Source organism: Dipodomys ordii, unplaced genomic scaffold (genome assembly GCF_000151885.1).
Source record: "Dipodomys ordii isolate 6190 unplaced genomic scaffold, Dord_2.0 Scaffold140, whole genome shotgun sequence".
In the NCBI taxonomy this organism is placed as follows: domain Eukaryota; kingdom Metazoa; phylum Chordata; class Mammalia; order Rodentia; family Heteromyidae; genus Dipodomys; species Dipodomys ordii.
In genome coordinates, this window is record NW_012267356.1 from 855,820 (window position 1) to 872,183 (window position 16,364).

Genomic DNA, 16,364 nt, shown 5'->3' on the forward strand with positions numbered 1-16,364 from the left:
TAAGGGCTATCCTTCTTATTGGGCTGAATTAACAAATCAATATGTGGACAAAATTTGGGACTTTCAATCAAAAGTAAAAGGAATCTAACAGAAGTGCTATCCCAATACAGCATGCCTGCCTGACCTGTTCACAATTATTCAATGTAACACCAAACAGGGAGGTATTCTCCAGACCTCATTTACCTTATTTCCAATATCAGAAACCTTTCAACATATACACCTAGAAAGCATCCATTATACCAGAGTAGCATCTAATAGCAAATAAAATAAGCATGTGGTTAATTTACTGTTACTAAAAAGAAAGAACTGAGGGAAGAGGAAATAAGCTCCAAAATTTCAGAGCAGCAGCATCTGCAAGTCACTTCTGCACCAAAATTCCATGGAGTAAGAAATTCAATTTGTCCACTTGCAAATGGTAGTATTGTCATAGCCTCGTAAAAACGTATTTCAAGATTCTTAAGGAAGACCGATAATAGAACCACATGTCAAAATGATTCTAATTTTAAAATAGGTTCATAAAATTTGACTAGATTTTACATAATTATTTAAAGCATTGACGAGCTAGGAACTACTTACTTCTAGAATTGGAGAGCTTGTCATTAATCAGTACTTTAGGATTTTGGTTGCCATAACAACATGATACAAGTTTCTTCATTATCATAAACCTAACATGTCTAAAAATAGCTGATTTCAGCATTCAGGTTCCGTGATCACTAAGAATGAGCTTTACTATGGCACCAGTTACTGCAGTCAATGTACCACAGGAGTGGGGGTGCTAAAGAGTTAAGGATGAAATTAAGACAAAATAATATGATTATGAATACAGAAAAATACAGCAAAAATATCACAATGGGTCGAGTCAACTGTTCATTTCAGGTTCACTTTCTGTATCTCAAAGTGCAAGTATAGCATGTTTTACCTGAAATACAGGACACAACTCACCTTGTAATCTTTTATACAGGCACATTATCTTTTAGGGACTCTTTAAAAATACTAGAAAACATATCGGCAACATAGAAAATTTAACAAGAACACAGTCCAGTCAGCATTGGAAGAGAACAGGCAATGGAACCAGAAAACAGTAGGTTCAAATCTTGGTTCTGCTTCTAATTGTTGGAAATTGGTTCGATTGTTCCATCTTCCTAATTAGCCATGGAATCGGGAGAGGAAGCAAATGACATCCAGTGTGCTGGGCTGTCCAGCTATGATGTTTGGTAGTTCTGGCGCAGTAAATGCATTTCTGGCTTACATGTTAAGCTTGAGATGAGTTTACCAGAATGTTATCCTCATCTGTAATCTAGGATGGCATATATAACATCAAACAATTTTATAACTTTCTACAGAAAACCTGGGAGGTCCCAAAGAGTCTAGCTTGGTCAATCCCCTGAGGAGCCGAGGCAGGAAAAATGGTTGAAAATCATAGCTCTTCAAAGACAATACTACTGGTCTTGAAAATATTTTTTTCCAGGAAAAATACTTGATATTTACAATTATGTGGATCAGGCAGAGTACTGGTGGCTCATTTCTATAATCCTAGCTACTCAGGAGGCTGAGATCCAGAGGATCATGGTTTGCAGCCTGCCAGGGCAGAAAAATGTGTTGAAACTCCATCTCAGATTAACTAGCAAAAGGCTAGACTAGATACATGGCTCAAGTTGTAGAGCAGCATCTATGAGTAAGAAAAGCCAAGTAAAGGCACAAGGCTTTGAGGCCAAGCACTAGTAATGACCAAAAGGAAAAGAAAGTGAATCTTTCTTCCTCAACTAATTAGTAGTGAAACACTTACTTTACTGTGGCACTTAGGAGAAAATTCAGCTGTGGCATTAAGAGGTTGTCGGGGGCTGAAAGGTAACGATCAAACTGAACCTAAAAGAGAAAGAGAAAGAGAAAGGTAAGACAGTGTATATTTTGCTAACAAATAACTCAAACACTACTATTTCTTTTAATGGTTAAATCTTAGGAAAAATGATACATCTCAATTAACTAGTTGCTATTCATATGGGTATTTCTAAAATATTCTAGGACTCCGTAACACTGCCAACTTTTAAATACAGTCAATATAAACAATGCTTTTAAAAATCCAAGGATTTTTTAAACAGTCATGGCAGTGGCTCATGTCTGTAATCCTAACTACTCAGGAGCCAGAGATGTGAGAATCACCATTCAAAGCCAGCTTAGGCAGGAAAGTCCATGAGGCCCTTATCCCCAATTAACCACCAGAAAACAGGAACTGGCACTGTGGCTCAGGTGGTAGAGCGCTAGTCTTGAGTTGAACACAACCACCAAAAAAAATCCCAAATGCCAAGCGGTTGCCTCGGTAGTAACTGCAACATTTTAGACTCCAGCTGAGCTGGAGGGAAGGTTGGAATTTAAAAACTGATGTATAATAATTACCAGGACCTAGTTACTGATGGAAGAAAGGGGATGGCTTCACCATGCTAGATGTGTTTAGACTAGCTTACATTATTACGATACATATATGTGTTCTTTGCCCATTTGTTTTGTTGTACAGTAGCTTTATTCCTTACTAGATCATGTCTGTTTCCATCACAGTTCTTAGGAGACATTTGGTTATTAAATGGGAACTGGACAAATGTTCTTACTACTGTTTAGGTGAGGAACCCCTGGAAGCAGATCTTGGTCTGGAGAAGCAGACTACTTGTGGGTATCCTGAAACATCTTTGAAATATCCCAGAGGAACAATTGTGTAGAAAACCATGAAATACATTTTAAAAAAACATACAACCAAGTCTTTGTTGCTTTAGAGATATGGCATGTTCAACTTAGTTCTATTTAATTACATGCATGTTTACTTATTTATTTAGGACAAGACCTTGTTTTGCTGCCCGAGCTGGCCTTGAACTCATGATCTTCCTGCCTCTGCATCTCCAGGACTCAGATTACAATCATGGCCTGTCTTGCCTATCAACTTAATTATTTTTAAAATTAAGGCAAGGCACATAAGAATTTCACTATTGATTTTATTTTGGACTATGTTAGGAGAGAAGGAAAAATAGAGGTAAGAGACACTTAAAGAGAAATAAGTAATTTTATTAATCTTTGCAAAACCATATCTCTTGGGCTGGGAATGTGGCATACTGGTAGAGTGCTTGCCTAGCATGCTTGAAGCCCATGTTTGATTCCTCAGTACCACATAAACAGAAAAAAGCCTTAAGTGAAGCTGTGGCTCAAGTGGTAGAGCACTAGCCTTGAGCCAAAGAGGCTCAGAGACAGTGCCCAGGCCCTGAGTTCAAGCCCCATGACTGACCAAAAAAAAAAAAAAAGGCATATCTCTTTGTCTTCTGAGTTTTTTGGTTTGGTTTGGTTTGGTTTTTTACCTTGACATGAATTTACTGGATATCCTGTTAAGTTTACATGTAACTTTTTAGGAAGCTTAAGTTTTTTCTTAATGAATCTAAATGTCATTTGTTTTCATTTCTTTTATTTCTAATTTAATTTTTAACTTTATTTAATTTACTTAAATTTCCTTTGTGCTGGTACTAGGTATTCAGGGCCTGGGTGCTGTCCTTAGCTCAAAGCTCATGTTCCAACACCTGAGCTACAGCTCCACTTCTGGAAGTTTGCTGGTTAATAGGAAATAAGAGTCTTAACAGATTTTCCTGCCCGGGTTGGTTATGAACCATGATCCTCCTGGGTAACTAGGACTACAAGTGTGAGCAACTGGTACCCAGCTTATTTTTTAACCTCGGATTTTCCTTGCAGTTCTATAGTGTTTGCTGGTATAGTATTTGTTTAAAACATGGAAATTATGATCATCACTTCTATACACAGCATCTTTTGTACTGTATCCCTATGAGTCCCAGTGAGTGCTGTACATTCCACTATATCAGTATAGATCATTTTGCCTTCTTCTTTGCATGACAGGTAAATTCTAAGCTTCTCCCTTTACTTGCAGTTATTTTTTGTTCTGGAAGATGAGGTATGGCCAAGCCCTGGTATTGGGGGGAAAAAAAGTCTTCAAGAACTACTTATGAAAGTCATACTATTTTTGTGGTGAGCTTTTTAAATACTTAGGACGCGCAACAGAGCACATTAAGCTTACAGATGCTAAAGGTCTACTTCCAGGCGTGAATGGCATTGTCATGAGGATAAGTGCTAAAGCAGGAACACTGATTGCATACTCAGTAAAAGTTAATGGCTATTGTTGATCATTGTTTTTTTTTACTATTACCGATAGTAGTATTATCAAAGGGAAATATGATCAAAATACTCATATATATTTCTCAAAAGATATACATAACTTAAATGTCATACAGTAGATCAGTGTATGTATGTATGTATATATACATACACACATGAACATAGCATGTATTTGAAAAGTATGTACTTAAGACATGGAAACATACAAAAAGTGGTGCTCATGCAGAACGAAAGTCTTCACGTGAAAAACAGGCAACAAGAGAGCTCTTGTGCTCAAGAATGATATCTGCATTAAGACAGAAATCCAATTTCTGCTATCATCTCAGAAAGAAGCCAGAACTGTAGACTAGGGATCAAGACAGGAGTAAATCTGTGATGTATCACCTAACTTCCTCATCAGCACCTCCTGTTCCTGTTAGATTAGGAATCCTAAATGAAGACATCCCAAAGAGCAAGAGAGAAGCTACCAGGCTACAGTAGTTTGTCTTGGTCAGACTTGACTGGTAGAAGGAATACATGCTTATTATTTCTGAACTCACTGTGAACACAGTGTATCAAGGTGATAAAAATTATCACCTGTGAAAAATAAGAAAAAAAAGGAAATATAAATTAAATTTTTTTCTTCTTAAATTTATGTACTTACCATTGCAGCCTTCAATGCACCAGAATCTAAGCTAGGTAAATTAGCTAAAGGGCCCTATTAAAAAGAAAAAGAAAAAAAAAAGAAAAGATGTAAATATGGGGACACACATTCTCATTCACTTAAGTAACAGGAGTTGTCTGGATTTGGACAACTCATATTTCAGTAATTTCTAAAGAACTCAAGTGCCACCTTCAAGAACAGCTACTATAATCTCGAGGAGAAGCACAGTAGATCTATTAACAGTGAAAGTACCATGATACTTTAGATTTTCTCATGAGCCACAAAAAGAAAGCAATGCAGCATCTGGTAGATGCCAGTGACACATGGAAGATGAAGAAGAGCTTTATTTTGATAACTGGAAAATACAAATAGTAACAGAATTGGTTCTTTACTTTAGCAAAAGAAAATAATTTAAAAAACTGTGGATTTTGAGAAATATAAAGTGTTTTTGCCTGTCATTTGAAAGACTTATTTGCTATTAAAGGAAGTGTCCTGAAGCTAGGTGCTGCTGGCCTATAATCCTAGATACTTAAAAGGCTGAGATCTGAGGATCACACAGTTCAAAGCCAGCCTGGGCAGAAAAGTCTGCAAAACTCTTTTCTCCAATTAACCAGCAAAAAGTTGGAAGTGGAGCTGTGTGGGTCAGGTGGTAGAGTGCTAGCTTTGAGTGAAAAGGCTAAAGTGCCCAGGCCCCAAGTTCAACCCTCAGGACACACACAAAAAAAAAAAAAGAAAAAAAAGAAAGATTGTGGCCTAGGAGTTTAACTACAGCACATGTTGGACACAAAAACTAGTATCTTTCTTCTAATGATTTAATGATTACAATTCCTCCCCTTCCTTGTCACCCTTCCCCCTCTTTCTCTCTTTCATTCTTTTAGCAGGGTATGTATTCCAGGCTGGTCCAGAGCTGACTATACAACTTAGTCTGCTCTTAAACTCAGAATCTTCCTAGCACCTGCCTTCGAACTACTGGGATTATAGGCATGTACCACCACATTTGGCAGAATCTATTCAGCGGTTAGCTAAAAATGACAACTATTTTTTTTTCAATTTAAAAAACTTTATTTTTTTTTAAACAAAGGATTCCCCACTTGGGATGAAAATATATCTGGTTAAGTACAAAATATAGTTTTTTAAAATCATACAAAAGATATACAATTAAATAAATACCAGTGTGAACCTCCTTTTCACATTTTCTGATACTAATTTATATATTTCATTTTTTTCAGACAAAAGTCTTTGTATTTGGGGGTACTCTGCTATATCTCAGTCATCTAAGAACTGTATGTGTATCATCTCACTTTATGTTTAGAACAACCCTATGACAAAGATATTAGCCCCAATCTGGGGATGAGAAGACAGACTCAGAGGGTTAAGTCACTTTCTCAAGAAGTAAGTGGCTGAGTCAAGATTCAAACCTAGAGTCCAGCTCTAGCCATGCTCTAGCTGGCATAGATCTCAAATTATGTATGTGCTCACCTGTTCAGGTTTATGTTGCTGTACAGTATTGTAGATATAACTCAAGCCTGCTCTAGTTAAAACATAAGAGGCTTGCTCGTTTATAAGCGTGTCCAAATGTGCTTCAATCTAAAATAAAACACAGCAGAAAGAAAACATTTAAAAGAAGAATAAAGAACATAATGAGAGCAGCAGCCCACTCTGAAGGCTGGGCTCCTAATCCTAGATTGTTCCTTAGAGTGGCTCAGATCGTAGGGCACAGGAGGCTTCTGCACAAACGCTTTCATCCCCAACAGAGGAGGTCCTCCTGCGAAAGGAGGACAAAGTCTTATTGAAAAAAAAAAATCACAATCAAGGAGAACTCCAGGACTAGTGACTGGCCAAAGAAATGAGATTGTGCCTCTACTTAAAAGCAGAACACAAACAGAAACAACAAAAACAATGGGCTGCAAGAAGTAAATCTGGCCAGTGGGAAGCTTGAGGGGCCTGACATCCCATCCTCCTGCATCTTGTTGTATGAACTGCCCCCACATCGGATCAGACATTTGTAGAAGTCTAGAGGAAAGCAGCCAGAGTCTTCCCAAGGATAAAGCAGGGCCAGCTGAACCCTAGACAAGTTTTATGGTCAGAAATGGCCTAAAATCTGGCTGGAATATGAGTGTGTCATGCTCCCCGGCTTCATAGTCTTGGAGGAAACTATATAATGCTAGTGGGAGCATAAGTCAAGAATGGGAACTCCCCAAATAGTTAACACATCCATAGAACAAGTAGCCTCCTCCTCCTTAGTTTCAGTCAGCCCTGAAAGGCGGGAGGTCTTCCTTCCAGTCCTCCTCAGGAAGTTGCCCCAGTTTTCCAGTCTGTGCACCAATGGTACGGAGCTCTGTCAACTGTAGTCTGCCAATATCTGAATGCCTGCCTTGCATAAGCAATGCCAATAGCTCCACTTTCCTAGGAAACCAGCTTTCATTTTTTTTAATGTAAATGCCTAAGAAAATACAATTAAGACTCCCTATCCATTGGCATACTTGGAAATCAGAGAAACAAGACAAATAAAGAGAGAACTATTACTGGTAAAAGCAAAATTAGTAGTTTGAAAGAAAAATGGAAGAAAAATTATGCAGAACAAGTATCAAAGAAACAAAGTAGAAGAAGGGTTTAAAGAAAATTAGAAGAGAATCCATGAGATAAAATAAGTCAATGGAGGCTGGGAAGGTGGCTCAGTGGCAGAGCACTTGCCTTGCATGCATGAGGCCCTGGGTTCGATGCCTCAGCACCACATAAGCAAAAAGAAAAAAGCTGGAAGTGGCGCTATGGCTCAAGTGGTAGAGCTCTAGCCTTGAGCTGAAGAGCTGAGGGACAGCACCCAGGCCCAGAGTTCAGGCCCCATGACTGGACCTCCCCCCCCAAAAAAGTCAATGGATAGGAACTTCAGAATATTAAATGAATATATATAAATATAAATAACACATGGGAAAATGATGATTAAAGAATTATATAAAATTTAAATTATATTAAGTGAAGTAAGCCAAGCCCAAAGAAACATAGGTCCCATGGTTTCCCTTATTTACAATATCTAGTATATGTATGAGTCAAGCAGAAAAGGTCAGATAAGGTGATGTTAGGAAAATGAACCCTAAGATATGTATTTAACTGTTTTTTTCTTTCATGCATTTGTTTCTAACCCATTTATAAGATTATTTCTTTGTTGCTTTGTATGTCCCTCCCCCACAGTATAACCCCTGCTTTCACTGTATTTTATGTCGGTATAATTTGTGGAGGGGAAGGGGAAAAACAAGTCGTTTAAATAAGGATACAGGTGGACCCGTTGCAACAATGAGAAGTACAAGTTGTCATGTCGAAAACGAACTTTACAACTTTGGTGGGGGAGGGGAGGATTGGGTGGGGGTGCAGGGAGAGGCTGGGAAGGGATGGGAAGGGTAAACAAAGGAAGAGGCTACAATGCTTGATAAGAAATGTACTCATTATCTTGCCCATGCAATTGTAACCCCTCTGTACAGTATTTTCACAATAAAAAAGAAATAAAAAAATTTTACTGAGTGAAAGGAAAACTGCCTAACACCAATTTCCAAATAAAAATGTATCTACCCTGTGTAACACATTCTGCACTAGCTACCTACCTTGAAAACAAAAACATAGCATATTATTCATAGTTCAAAAACATAGCATATTATCCATAGTTCAGAATCTGAAATCTACATACAGCACTGAATAAATATTATAATTAATCAGAAAAAGCTTCCTGGTCTTCATGGTCTGAATCAAGCATCCTAATCATTTCATATCTGGCATCTTTCTCTAAAGCTAAAAGCCAAAATTATATCAACAGACTCATTGGCAATTAGGTCACTGAATTTAGTTCAAGTCAATAACTTAGAGCTAACCTATGAAGAAAAAATAGATTGTCTTGCAGTGAAGTTATTATATAGCAACGTTTACCTGAAACTGTAGCATTTCCAGACGTCTGTCAGTGAATTCAAACAAAGCTAATGTTGTCTTCATCATGTACAGGGAATTGACCATAAATGTGGCCATGTCAGCTGTGCCCAAATTGCTGGCTGACACTGTACACATCTGGAGAAGAGGATCCAACACACATGATAAAACCTGTAAATAAAAAGTAGAAAATAGTGCTCGCTTCGGCAGCACATATACTAAAATTGGAATGATACAGAGAAGATTAGCATGGCCCCTGCGCAAGGATGACACGCAAATTGGTGAAGCGTTCCATATTTTTAGAAACATAGGTCCCATGGTTTCCCTTATTTGTAATATCTAGTATATGTATGAGTCAAGCGGAAAAGGTCAGATAATGTGATGTCAGGAAAATGAACTGTTAGATGTGTATTTTAATGTTTTTTTCTTTCATGCATGTGTTTCTAACTCATTTATAAGATTATCTCTTTGTTGCTTTGTATGTCCCTCCCCCACAGTATAACCCCTGCTTTCACTATATTTGATGTCAGTACAACTTGTGGAGGAGATGGGGAAAAACCAGTTGTTTAAGGATACAGGTGGACCTGTTGCAACAATGAGAAGTACAAGTTGTCATGTCGAAAACGAACTTTACAACTTTGGTGGGGGAGGGGAGGATTGGGTGGGGGTGCAGGGAGAGGCTGGGAAGGGAAGGGTAAACAAAGGAGGAGGCTGCAATGCTTGGTAAGAAATGTACGCATTATCCTGCCCATGTAATTGTAACTCCTCTGTACAGTATGTTCACAAATAAAATTAAATTAAATTTAAAAAAAAGTAGAAAATAATGCCTTATTTCCTAATCAGGGGCACCATCTTCTGTTCATGGCACTTCAGAGTTACTAGTTACTAAGCTAGAAGGCTTACAAAAGTATAAGAAAAAGATTAAATAATGTAATGCCCATATAGTTTAAAATGAGCATCACTGAATTAATATTTTATAAAGAATATAATATTTTATCAAAAGAAAATCAGTAAGAAAAGGGGTTGTCCAAAAATATGTGTTATAAATGCCAGCATCTGAGCAGACTCTATAATAAAGGAGCAAAAGAAAGCAATGGCCAAACTGAGTTACAAGCTAGCTACCTGCACAAAGTCAGCTTGACGAGCATCTAGAGGTATGACCGAAGAATCGTGAGACGCCAGAACTTCACGCAGCAAAGTGAGCGTCTGATTCAGTGCAGAACTTGGTCCAAGATCAGGAGGAGGGAGTTCAACCTAAAGGAGACAATGGTTTATCCACTGTTTGTATTTTTTATTTAAATTCTAAAGTATATTAAGACAATTTAGGACAAAACAATTCATATAAAAAATATATAGTAGTGGGTAACATGTTAAAATTTTATAACTTATCAATAGCTGGCTGTGAAATATACCTAATAGCATGGAAAGTGAAGCGAGCTTCAGTTAGATTAAGTCATGACCAATGTGACAGTGGTCACTCAACAATTTACAAAACAAGTTATTATTCACTTGAAGTATAAATTATATTTGATATACTTGAAATGACCTGGAGGTTTTGCTTTACTATCATTTTGAGCCCATGTCATTCATTTATTTATTTTTTTAAAGGCAGCAATCTACAAATCACCAGTATCCCAAAGCCATCGTCCCAACTCCAACTCAGGTTCCACCCTCCAGAATCCTGGATCAATGTGTTTAGGTGAGGGTCTAAGAATGAGTTTTTCATTGAGAACCACAGGAGTCTCAGGAGGCAGGTCCACAACCACACTTTGCAGCATGACACAGAAATGTGTAGATATCATTATAATAGGAGCTCTGGAGTTACATTAAGTTTGAATTCTGTATCTACCAATTAGTAGCCACAGGACTTCAAGGTTACTGAACTCCTCAGCAACTGAGAGGGATTCTGTCAAGATTACATGGAATTGTTACACCTAAACTACTGAGGCTAAGAAGTACCTTTACTTTCTATTTTTAAATTTCTATTATTTTATCCATTATTTTATGTCTTTTTAACAGGGGGGGGAAAAGCCCACAAAATGTATTGGATTCCAAAGGCATGAGAGTGTTAGGCTTTGACTATAGTTTTAAGACCATTTTCACAGTGAAATTTTGTAAACTGAACAGTATTTGGTAATTAGAAGTCTGTGTAAACTCTATATCTATGTCTAGCAAAGAGCAAAGCACAATAATTTTTAAAAATAAATTGATTTTTTTAAAGAATGCTGCTCATATAAAATGTAGTGAAATCAGTAAAAATGGCAAAGTGGAAATGCTGTTCACTTTATTAAGAACAAGAATAAAATATTGTGAGATGTGAACAAATCAAATATGAGCCATGACAGAAAAAGAACCAATAGCAACTCTGCCTGATAGGTCAAGACACTGGGCCTCCTAGACAAAGCCTAAATGTGTTTCAAGAACCATACTGAGGAACAAAAGGAAAGTATTAAAATAATGTCTCTACAAATACAGAATATTAATAGCCAAAATGAGTGAAAATTTGAAAGTTGTTGACCCATTGTAACAATGAGATGTATAAGACACTATGTTGAGAACCAACCTTACAACTTTGGATGGGGGAGGAAGGAGTTGGAGAGGTAGGAAGGGGAAAAACAAAGGAGGGGGTAACAATGCTCAGTAGGAAGTATACTCATTACCTTACTCATGTAATTGTAACCCCTCTGTACAGTATCTTTACAATCCAGATAGATAGATAGATAGATAGATAGATAGATAGATAGATAGATAGATAGATAGATAGATAGATAGATAGAGCTATCTATACATGTATATATCAGCATGGAAACAGAAATGCCAAATAAAAGATAAAATCTTTTAAAAAAAAAAAAGAAGAAAAAACAAAAGAAATCTTACTACAAGGGATTTACAGTAAATTTAATCAGCAGGATAAATAATCCATATGTTTTTTGTTGTTGTTTTTTTGTTTTGGCAGTCCTGGGGCTTGAACTCAGAGCCTAGGTGCTATCTTTGAGCCTCTTTGTGATCAAGGCTAGCACTCTACCACAGCACCACTTCTGGCTTTTTTAATTAGTTTATTGAAGATAAGAGATTCACAGGGACTGTTCTGCCCAGACTGGCTTTGAACTGTGATTCTCAGATCTCAACCTCCTGAGTAGTTAGGATTATAGGTGTGAACCACTAGCTCCCAGCTAATAATGAATGATTTTAAAGGCAGGTCACAGTTGAGATGATCTAGTCTGAGGAGCAGAGAGAAAATGAATGAAATTAAACAGGTCTGAAAACCTAAGCACTAATGGGAATTACAAAAAGAGGACCAAAATGAGTGGAAAGGATATTTTAAAAAATATTGGTAGACATCTTTCCAAATTTGATGAAGAACATTCACCTAAACATCCAAGAAGCTCACTAAATTCCATGTGGGATAAATTCACAATGATATACACCTAATAATATCAAACTGTCAAAAACAGAGAATGTTGAAAGCAACCAAAAAGAATGCATGAGATAAGTAGATTTCCACTGAGATGAACAACTGATTTTTCATTACGCTGAGTAACACATATTCAAGAGTTAAGGAAGCAAGTTGCCAACTAAGAATTTTGTATCTAGTATGAGTATTTTAAACATTGAAAGAGAAATTAACCTGTGAGCAATAAACAAGAACAAAAAGTTTACAGTGCTCTGCAAAAACTACTAGAAAGGAACTGGACACTAGGTAGCCACTCAGTTAATACGGATAAAGAACAACTGTAACGATTCCAAAGAGGTAATTATTAAGATAGCATTAGTAACTTTTGTTGTGATCAATTATTTATCTGATTGAAAACACAGCTCTAGGAAACAAGGATTATAAACATGCACTGATGGACATACAATGTATGAGAGGAGATACAGTTTAGATTTAAATATAGAAACAGGTTGAAAGTAAAAGGATAAAAAAGATATAGCATGCGTAAGTATTAAAATAATGTCTCTACAAACATATATATATGCAAACATATAAGTATATATATAAGTATACACACACACACACACACACATACACAATGGAATTTAACTTGTTCCTTATAAAGAATGATTTTGTACCATTTGTAAAGAAATGGAAAGACATGGAAAAAGTTATGTTAAGTGAAGTAAATCAGGCTCAGAGAGACAAAGGATGCATGTTTTCCCTTATCTGTGGAAGCTAGATTTAATATACACTTGTTAGTAAATACACTGGGTGTGTACATGCAAGTGTATACAATTATATTAACTGAAATATGGTAGGTTCAAGGGAGAACTTAGTGTAATGTCTTAGAAAGGCAAAGTCAAACTTTAGCAAAATAAAATACGAGGAGGCGGGTATTCAAAACAAGTGGGGAGGGGGTCAAGGGGCAAATGAAGAGGAATAGAGAGGCAGAATGCAGTCAAGAATCCAATGTATATCCGACAAAACTAGGATGAGGGAAGGGATGTGAAAGAGACGCATGGGTGAGAATGTTGAAAATGGTTGACACTGATTAAAATAAAGCCAGCCCAGGCAGGAAAGTCCGTGAAACTCTTATCTCCAATAAACACTTAGAAAACCGGAAGTGGCGCTGTAGCTCAAGTGGTAGAGCGCTAGCCTTGAGCTGAAGAGCTGAGGGACAGTGCTCAGGCCCACAGTTCAAGCCCCACGAACAACAACAAAAAAAAGATTGTATTCATGAACTGCTTTGTTAAATGGTAACTCCTTTGTACAACTAATTTAAAAAAGGCTAAAAAAATGTAACTTGCCAATAACCAAGAGAAAGATGGAATAATTACAGTAATAATTTGTCTAATACTGACAAAACAGACTTTTACAATACAATTTATTACTAGAAACAAAAAAAGAAGTTTTACAATGATAAAAGGGTCAACACATGATAAGTATATAGCAATTATAAATATGTGCATCTAACAATGGCACATAAAAGTACATAAATCCAAAGCTGCCAAAATTGAAGGAAAAATATTTTCTGTAGTCAAGAAATAATTATTTTAAGTACCACCATTCATACAGTTTTGTTACATTTTCTTCTATTATATTAAAATAAATTTGAACTAAAAAATTTCAGAATGTCATCCCATCTTTATAAATTGATGGTTATGGTGGTTAATATGCAAGGCTTTTGGTTGTTTTTACTTTCATCTTTATGTTCTTCTAAGTGATTAAGATACGTACATGAGTTTAGGACATGAATATCAGTTACAGAAAAATAACAGTGATTCCTGTCTCTTCAAAACTAATGAATTACAGCCAAGTTATTAATAAGAGAAAATTTGAGTGACAAGACAGAGGTAATTTTTGTGGCTTGAAAAATCAACTTTTCATTTCATAGAAGTCAATGCATGAATAATTTAAAATTTGCAATTATATATAAAAGTTTTGGCTATGTACTTATGCATATGCATAGATAATATAAACTGAATAGAATATACTAACAAAAAACTACTCAATGGAATTCTTTCCTAAGCATACATTGGTAAGATTTGTCCATAATCTTAAACTCAGTAGGCAGCTACACAAACCAAAGCAAGCAGGTTCATTTGTGTTCTAATTTTCCAACACTTAAGAAGAAAAAAAAGGAGTCATCAAGAATTTAACAGATCAGGCTAGGAAGGTGGCTCAGTGGTAGAGTGCTTGCCTTGCATGCATGAGGCCTTGGGTTCTATTCCTCAGCACCATATAAGCAGAAAAAGCCAGAAGTGGCGCTGTGGCTCAAGTGGTAGAGCGCTAGCCTTGAGCTGAAGAGCTGAGGGACAGTGCCCAGTCCCAGAGTTCAGGCCCCACGACTGACCAAAAAAAAAAAAAAAAAAAATTAACAGATCTTCGGGGGAGGGGGGATAGAACTCTAATACAACTACATGCTTAGTTCTTAGACAGTAAATATATAAATTTCTACTCTAATTTATAAAATATAGTTTCCTTTGGAAGCAAAACTGGAGAGCAGTAGTAAAAATCTTAGGTAATAATGGGAGAAAGTTAATTTTATTTGTATACCTTTTAAAGTCTTTTAGAGCTATTAAAATTTAAAGCAAAAGTTCCCATCTTGCCATAATTCTACTTAACTTACTCCATTCAACAAAGTGCTATTCTATGAGGCAGTTTTACACTGGTATAGGCCAGAAACTTTTTAAAGCAAACTAGTAATTATTGGAAGTAATCACATAAACAAAGCTTAATCTACAGTAAACACAGAAAATCTGAAGAGAAGAAATAGCAGGTGGAATGAAACTAATTCACTTCATTTTAACATCATCTGATTAGAAAACTCATTTCTAATGGGTAAACTTGTAAGAAAAAAGTGTATTTCTTTTGAAGTTCTTCCTACACAATTTATGTTCCCGTACTGTTTTTTGTAGCTGCATATAAGGTTATGGAACACAAACACTAAAATTAATTGGACTTTATGACTTAGAGAATCCATAACAAGTACAGGAACCATCAAATCAAGTCTTTTAAGCCTCACACACTACAATAATCATACCAAAATTCCTATGCGCTTGAAGCTGTGCAGGCAGAATATCTAAATTTAGTCACAATTTTCTTCCTTAGAAATCAGTAAGCAACAGCAGTGTGGCTGAGAGAGAAAGAAATAGCTATAGCATTCATTATCAGTGCTGCTGGGACCCAGATTTGAGCTAGTAACAAACTTTTTACAGATAAACAAAAAAACGATGCAGACAATTTGAAGATTTGTCTTACAAATGAAGTTTTCCCCTTTCTTACAGTGACCCACGTTTGGCCCTTTCTTCTATTTTCATCCCAATCTCTAACTCTCAGATATTCTAAGTAGAGTGGTACCCTGAGGCTGATCACATCTGACCTAGCATTTACAGCTAGAACTTGAAAGCACCTGTTCAGGATAGTAAACTTTGTTCTCAACATGGCCATACAGAAATATGCCTTGTAAATATGTGTCATGAATGCAAACACATTAATGTTAATACATGGAAACAAAACATGTATTATATTCAAACATACTCTTTTTGTTGTTACTGTTGTATTTAAATCCAAAGAACAGAATTGCTAAAGTAATTTGGGAAAGTGCCTTCATTTCAACTAGACTGTAGACTTCTTATTTCAGGGATTTTATTCATGACTCATCTTTCTGTGTTTTACATAAATATTTAATGAAAAAAATTTACCATGTTCATAAAACCATGGACATAAAACATATACATATGCAAACTTACTACCACTAAGATATTAATTTCTCTGAATTAATCTATAGATATAATACGTTTTCACTCAAAATTTAATATGCACTTTTTTTTTTTTGGTCAGTCATGGGCTTGAACTCAGAGCCTGGGCACTGTCCCTCAGCTATTCAGTTCAAGGCTAGCGCTCTATCCCTTGAGCCACAGGGCTATGTCCCGTTTTCAGGTGGTTTATTGGAGATAAAGTTTCATGGACTTTCCTGCCCAGGTTGACTTTGAACTACTATCCCCAGATCTCAGCCTCCTGAGTAGCTAGGATTATAGGTGTGAGCCCCCAGTGCCAGGCTGCATTTTTTTTGACAAGCTGATTTTAAAATCCATATGGAACTGCAGAGGACATAGCCAATGCAATGTTATACAAAAAAAAAATCAACTAACAACACAAACAAACTGAAGAATTTGCATATAACAGACACCAAAGCTGTGAAGCAATTAA

General features: G+C 36.4%; 1 protein-coding gene across 2 annotated transcripts in view; it reads right to left on the bottom strand.

Moving 5' to 3' along the window:
* Cog6 (component of oligomeric golgi complex 6) overlaps nucleotides 1-16,364 on the bottom strand; it is a 64,199-nt gene that overhangs the window by 14,866 nt on the left and 32,969 nt on the right. For both annotated transcript variants that reach the window (XM_013031490.1, XM_013031492.1), the window contains exons 14-18: nucleotides 9,839-9,970; nucleotides 8,720-8,887; nucleotides 6,284-6,391; nucleotides 4,805-4,858; nucleotides 1,787-1,866 (exon numbers count right to left, since the gene is read on the bottom strand). In XM_013031490.1, the coding sequence (XP_012886944.1) occupies nucleotides 1,787-1,866; nucleotides 4,805-4,858; nucleotides 6,284-6,391; nucleotides 8,720-8,887; nucleotides 9,839-9,970 (542 nt within the window). The remainder of the gene's footprint in view (nucleotides 1-1,786; nucleotides 1,867-4,804; nucleotides 4,859-6,283; nucleotides 6,392-8,719; nucleotides 8,888-9,838; nucleotides 9,971-16,364) is intronic.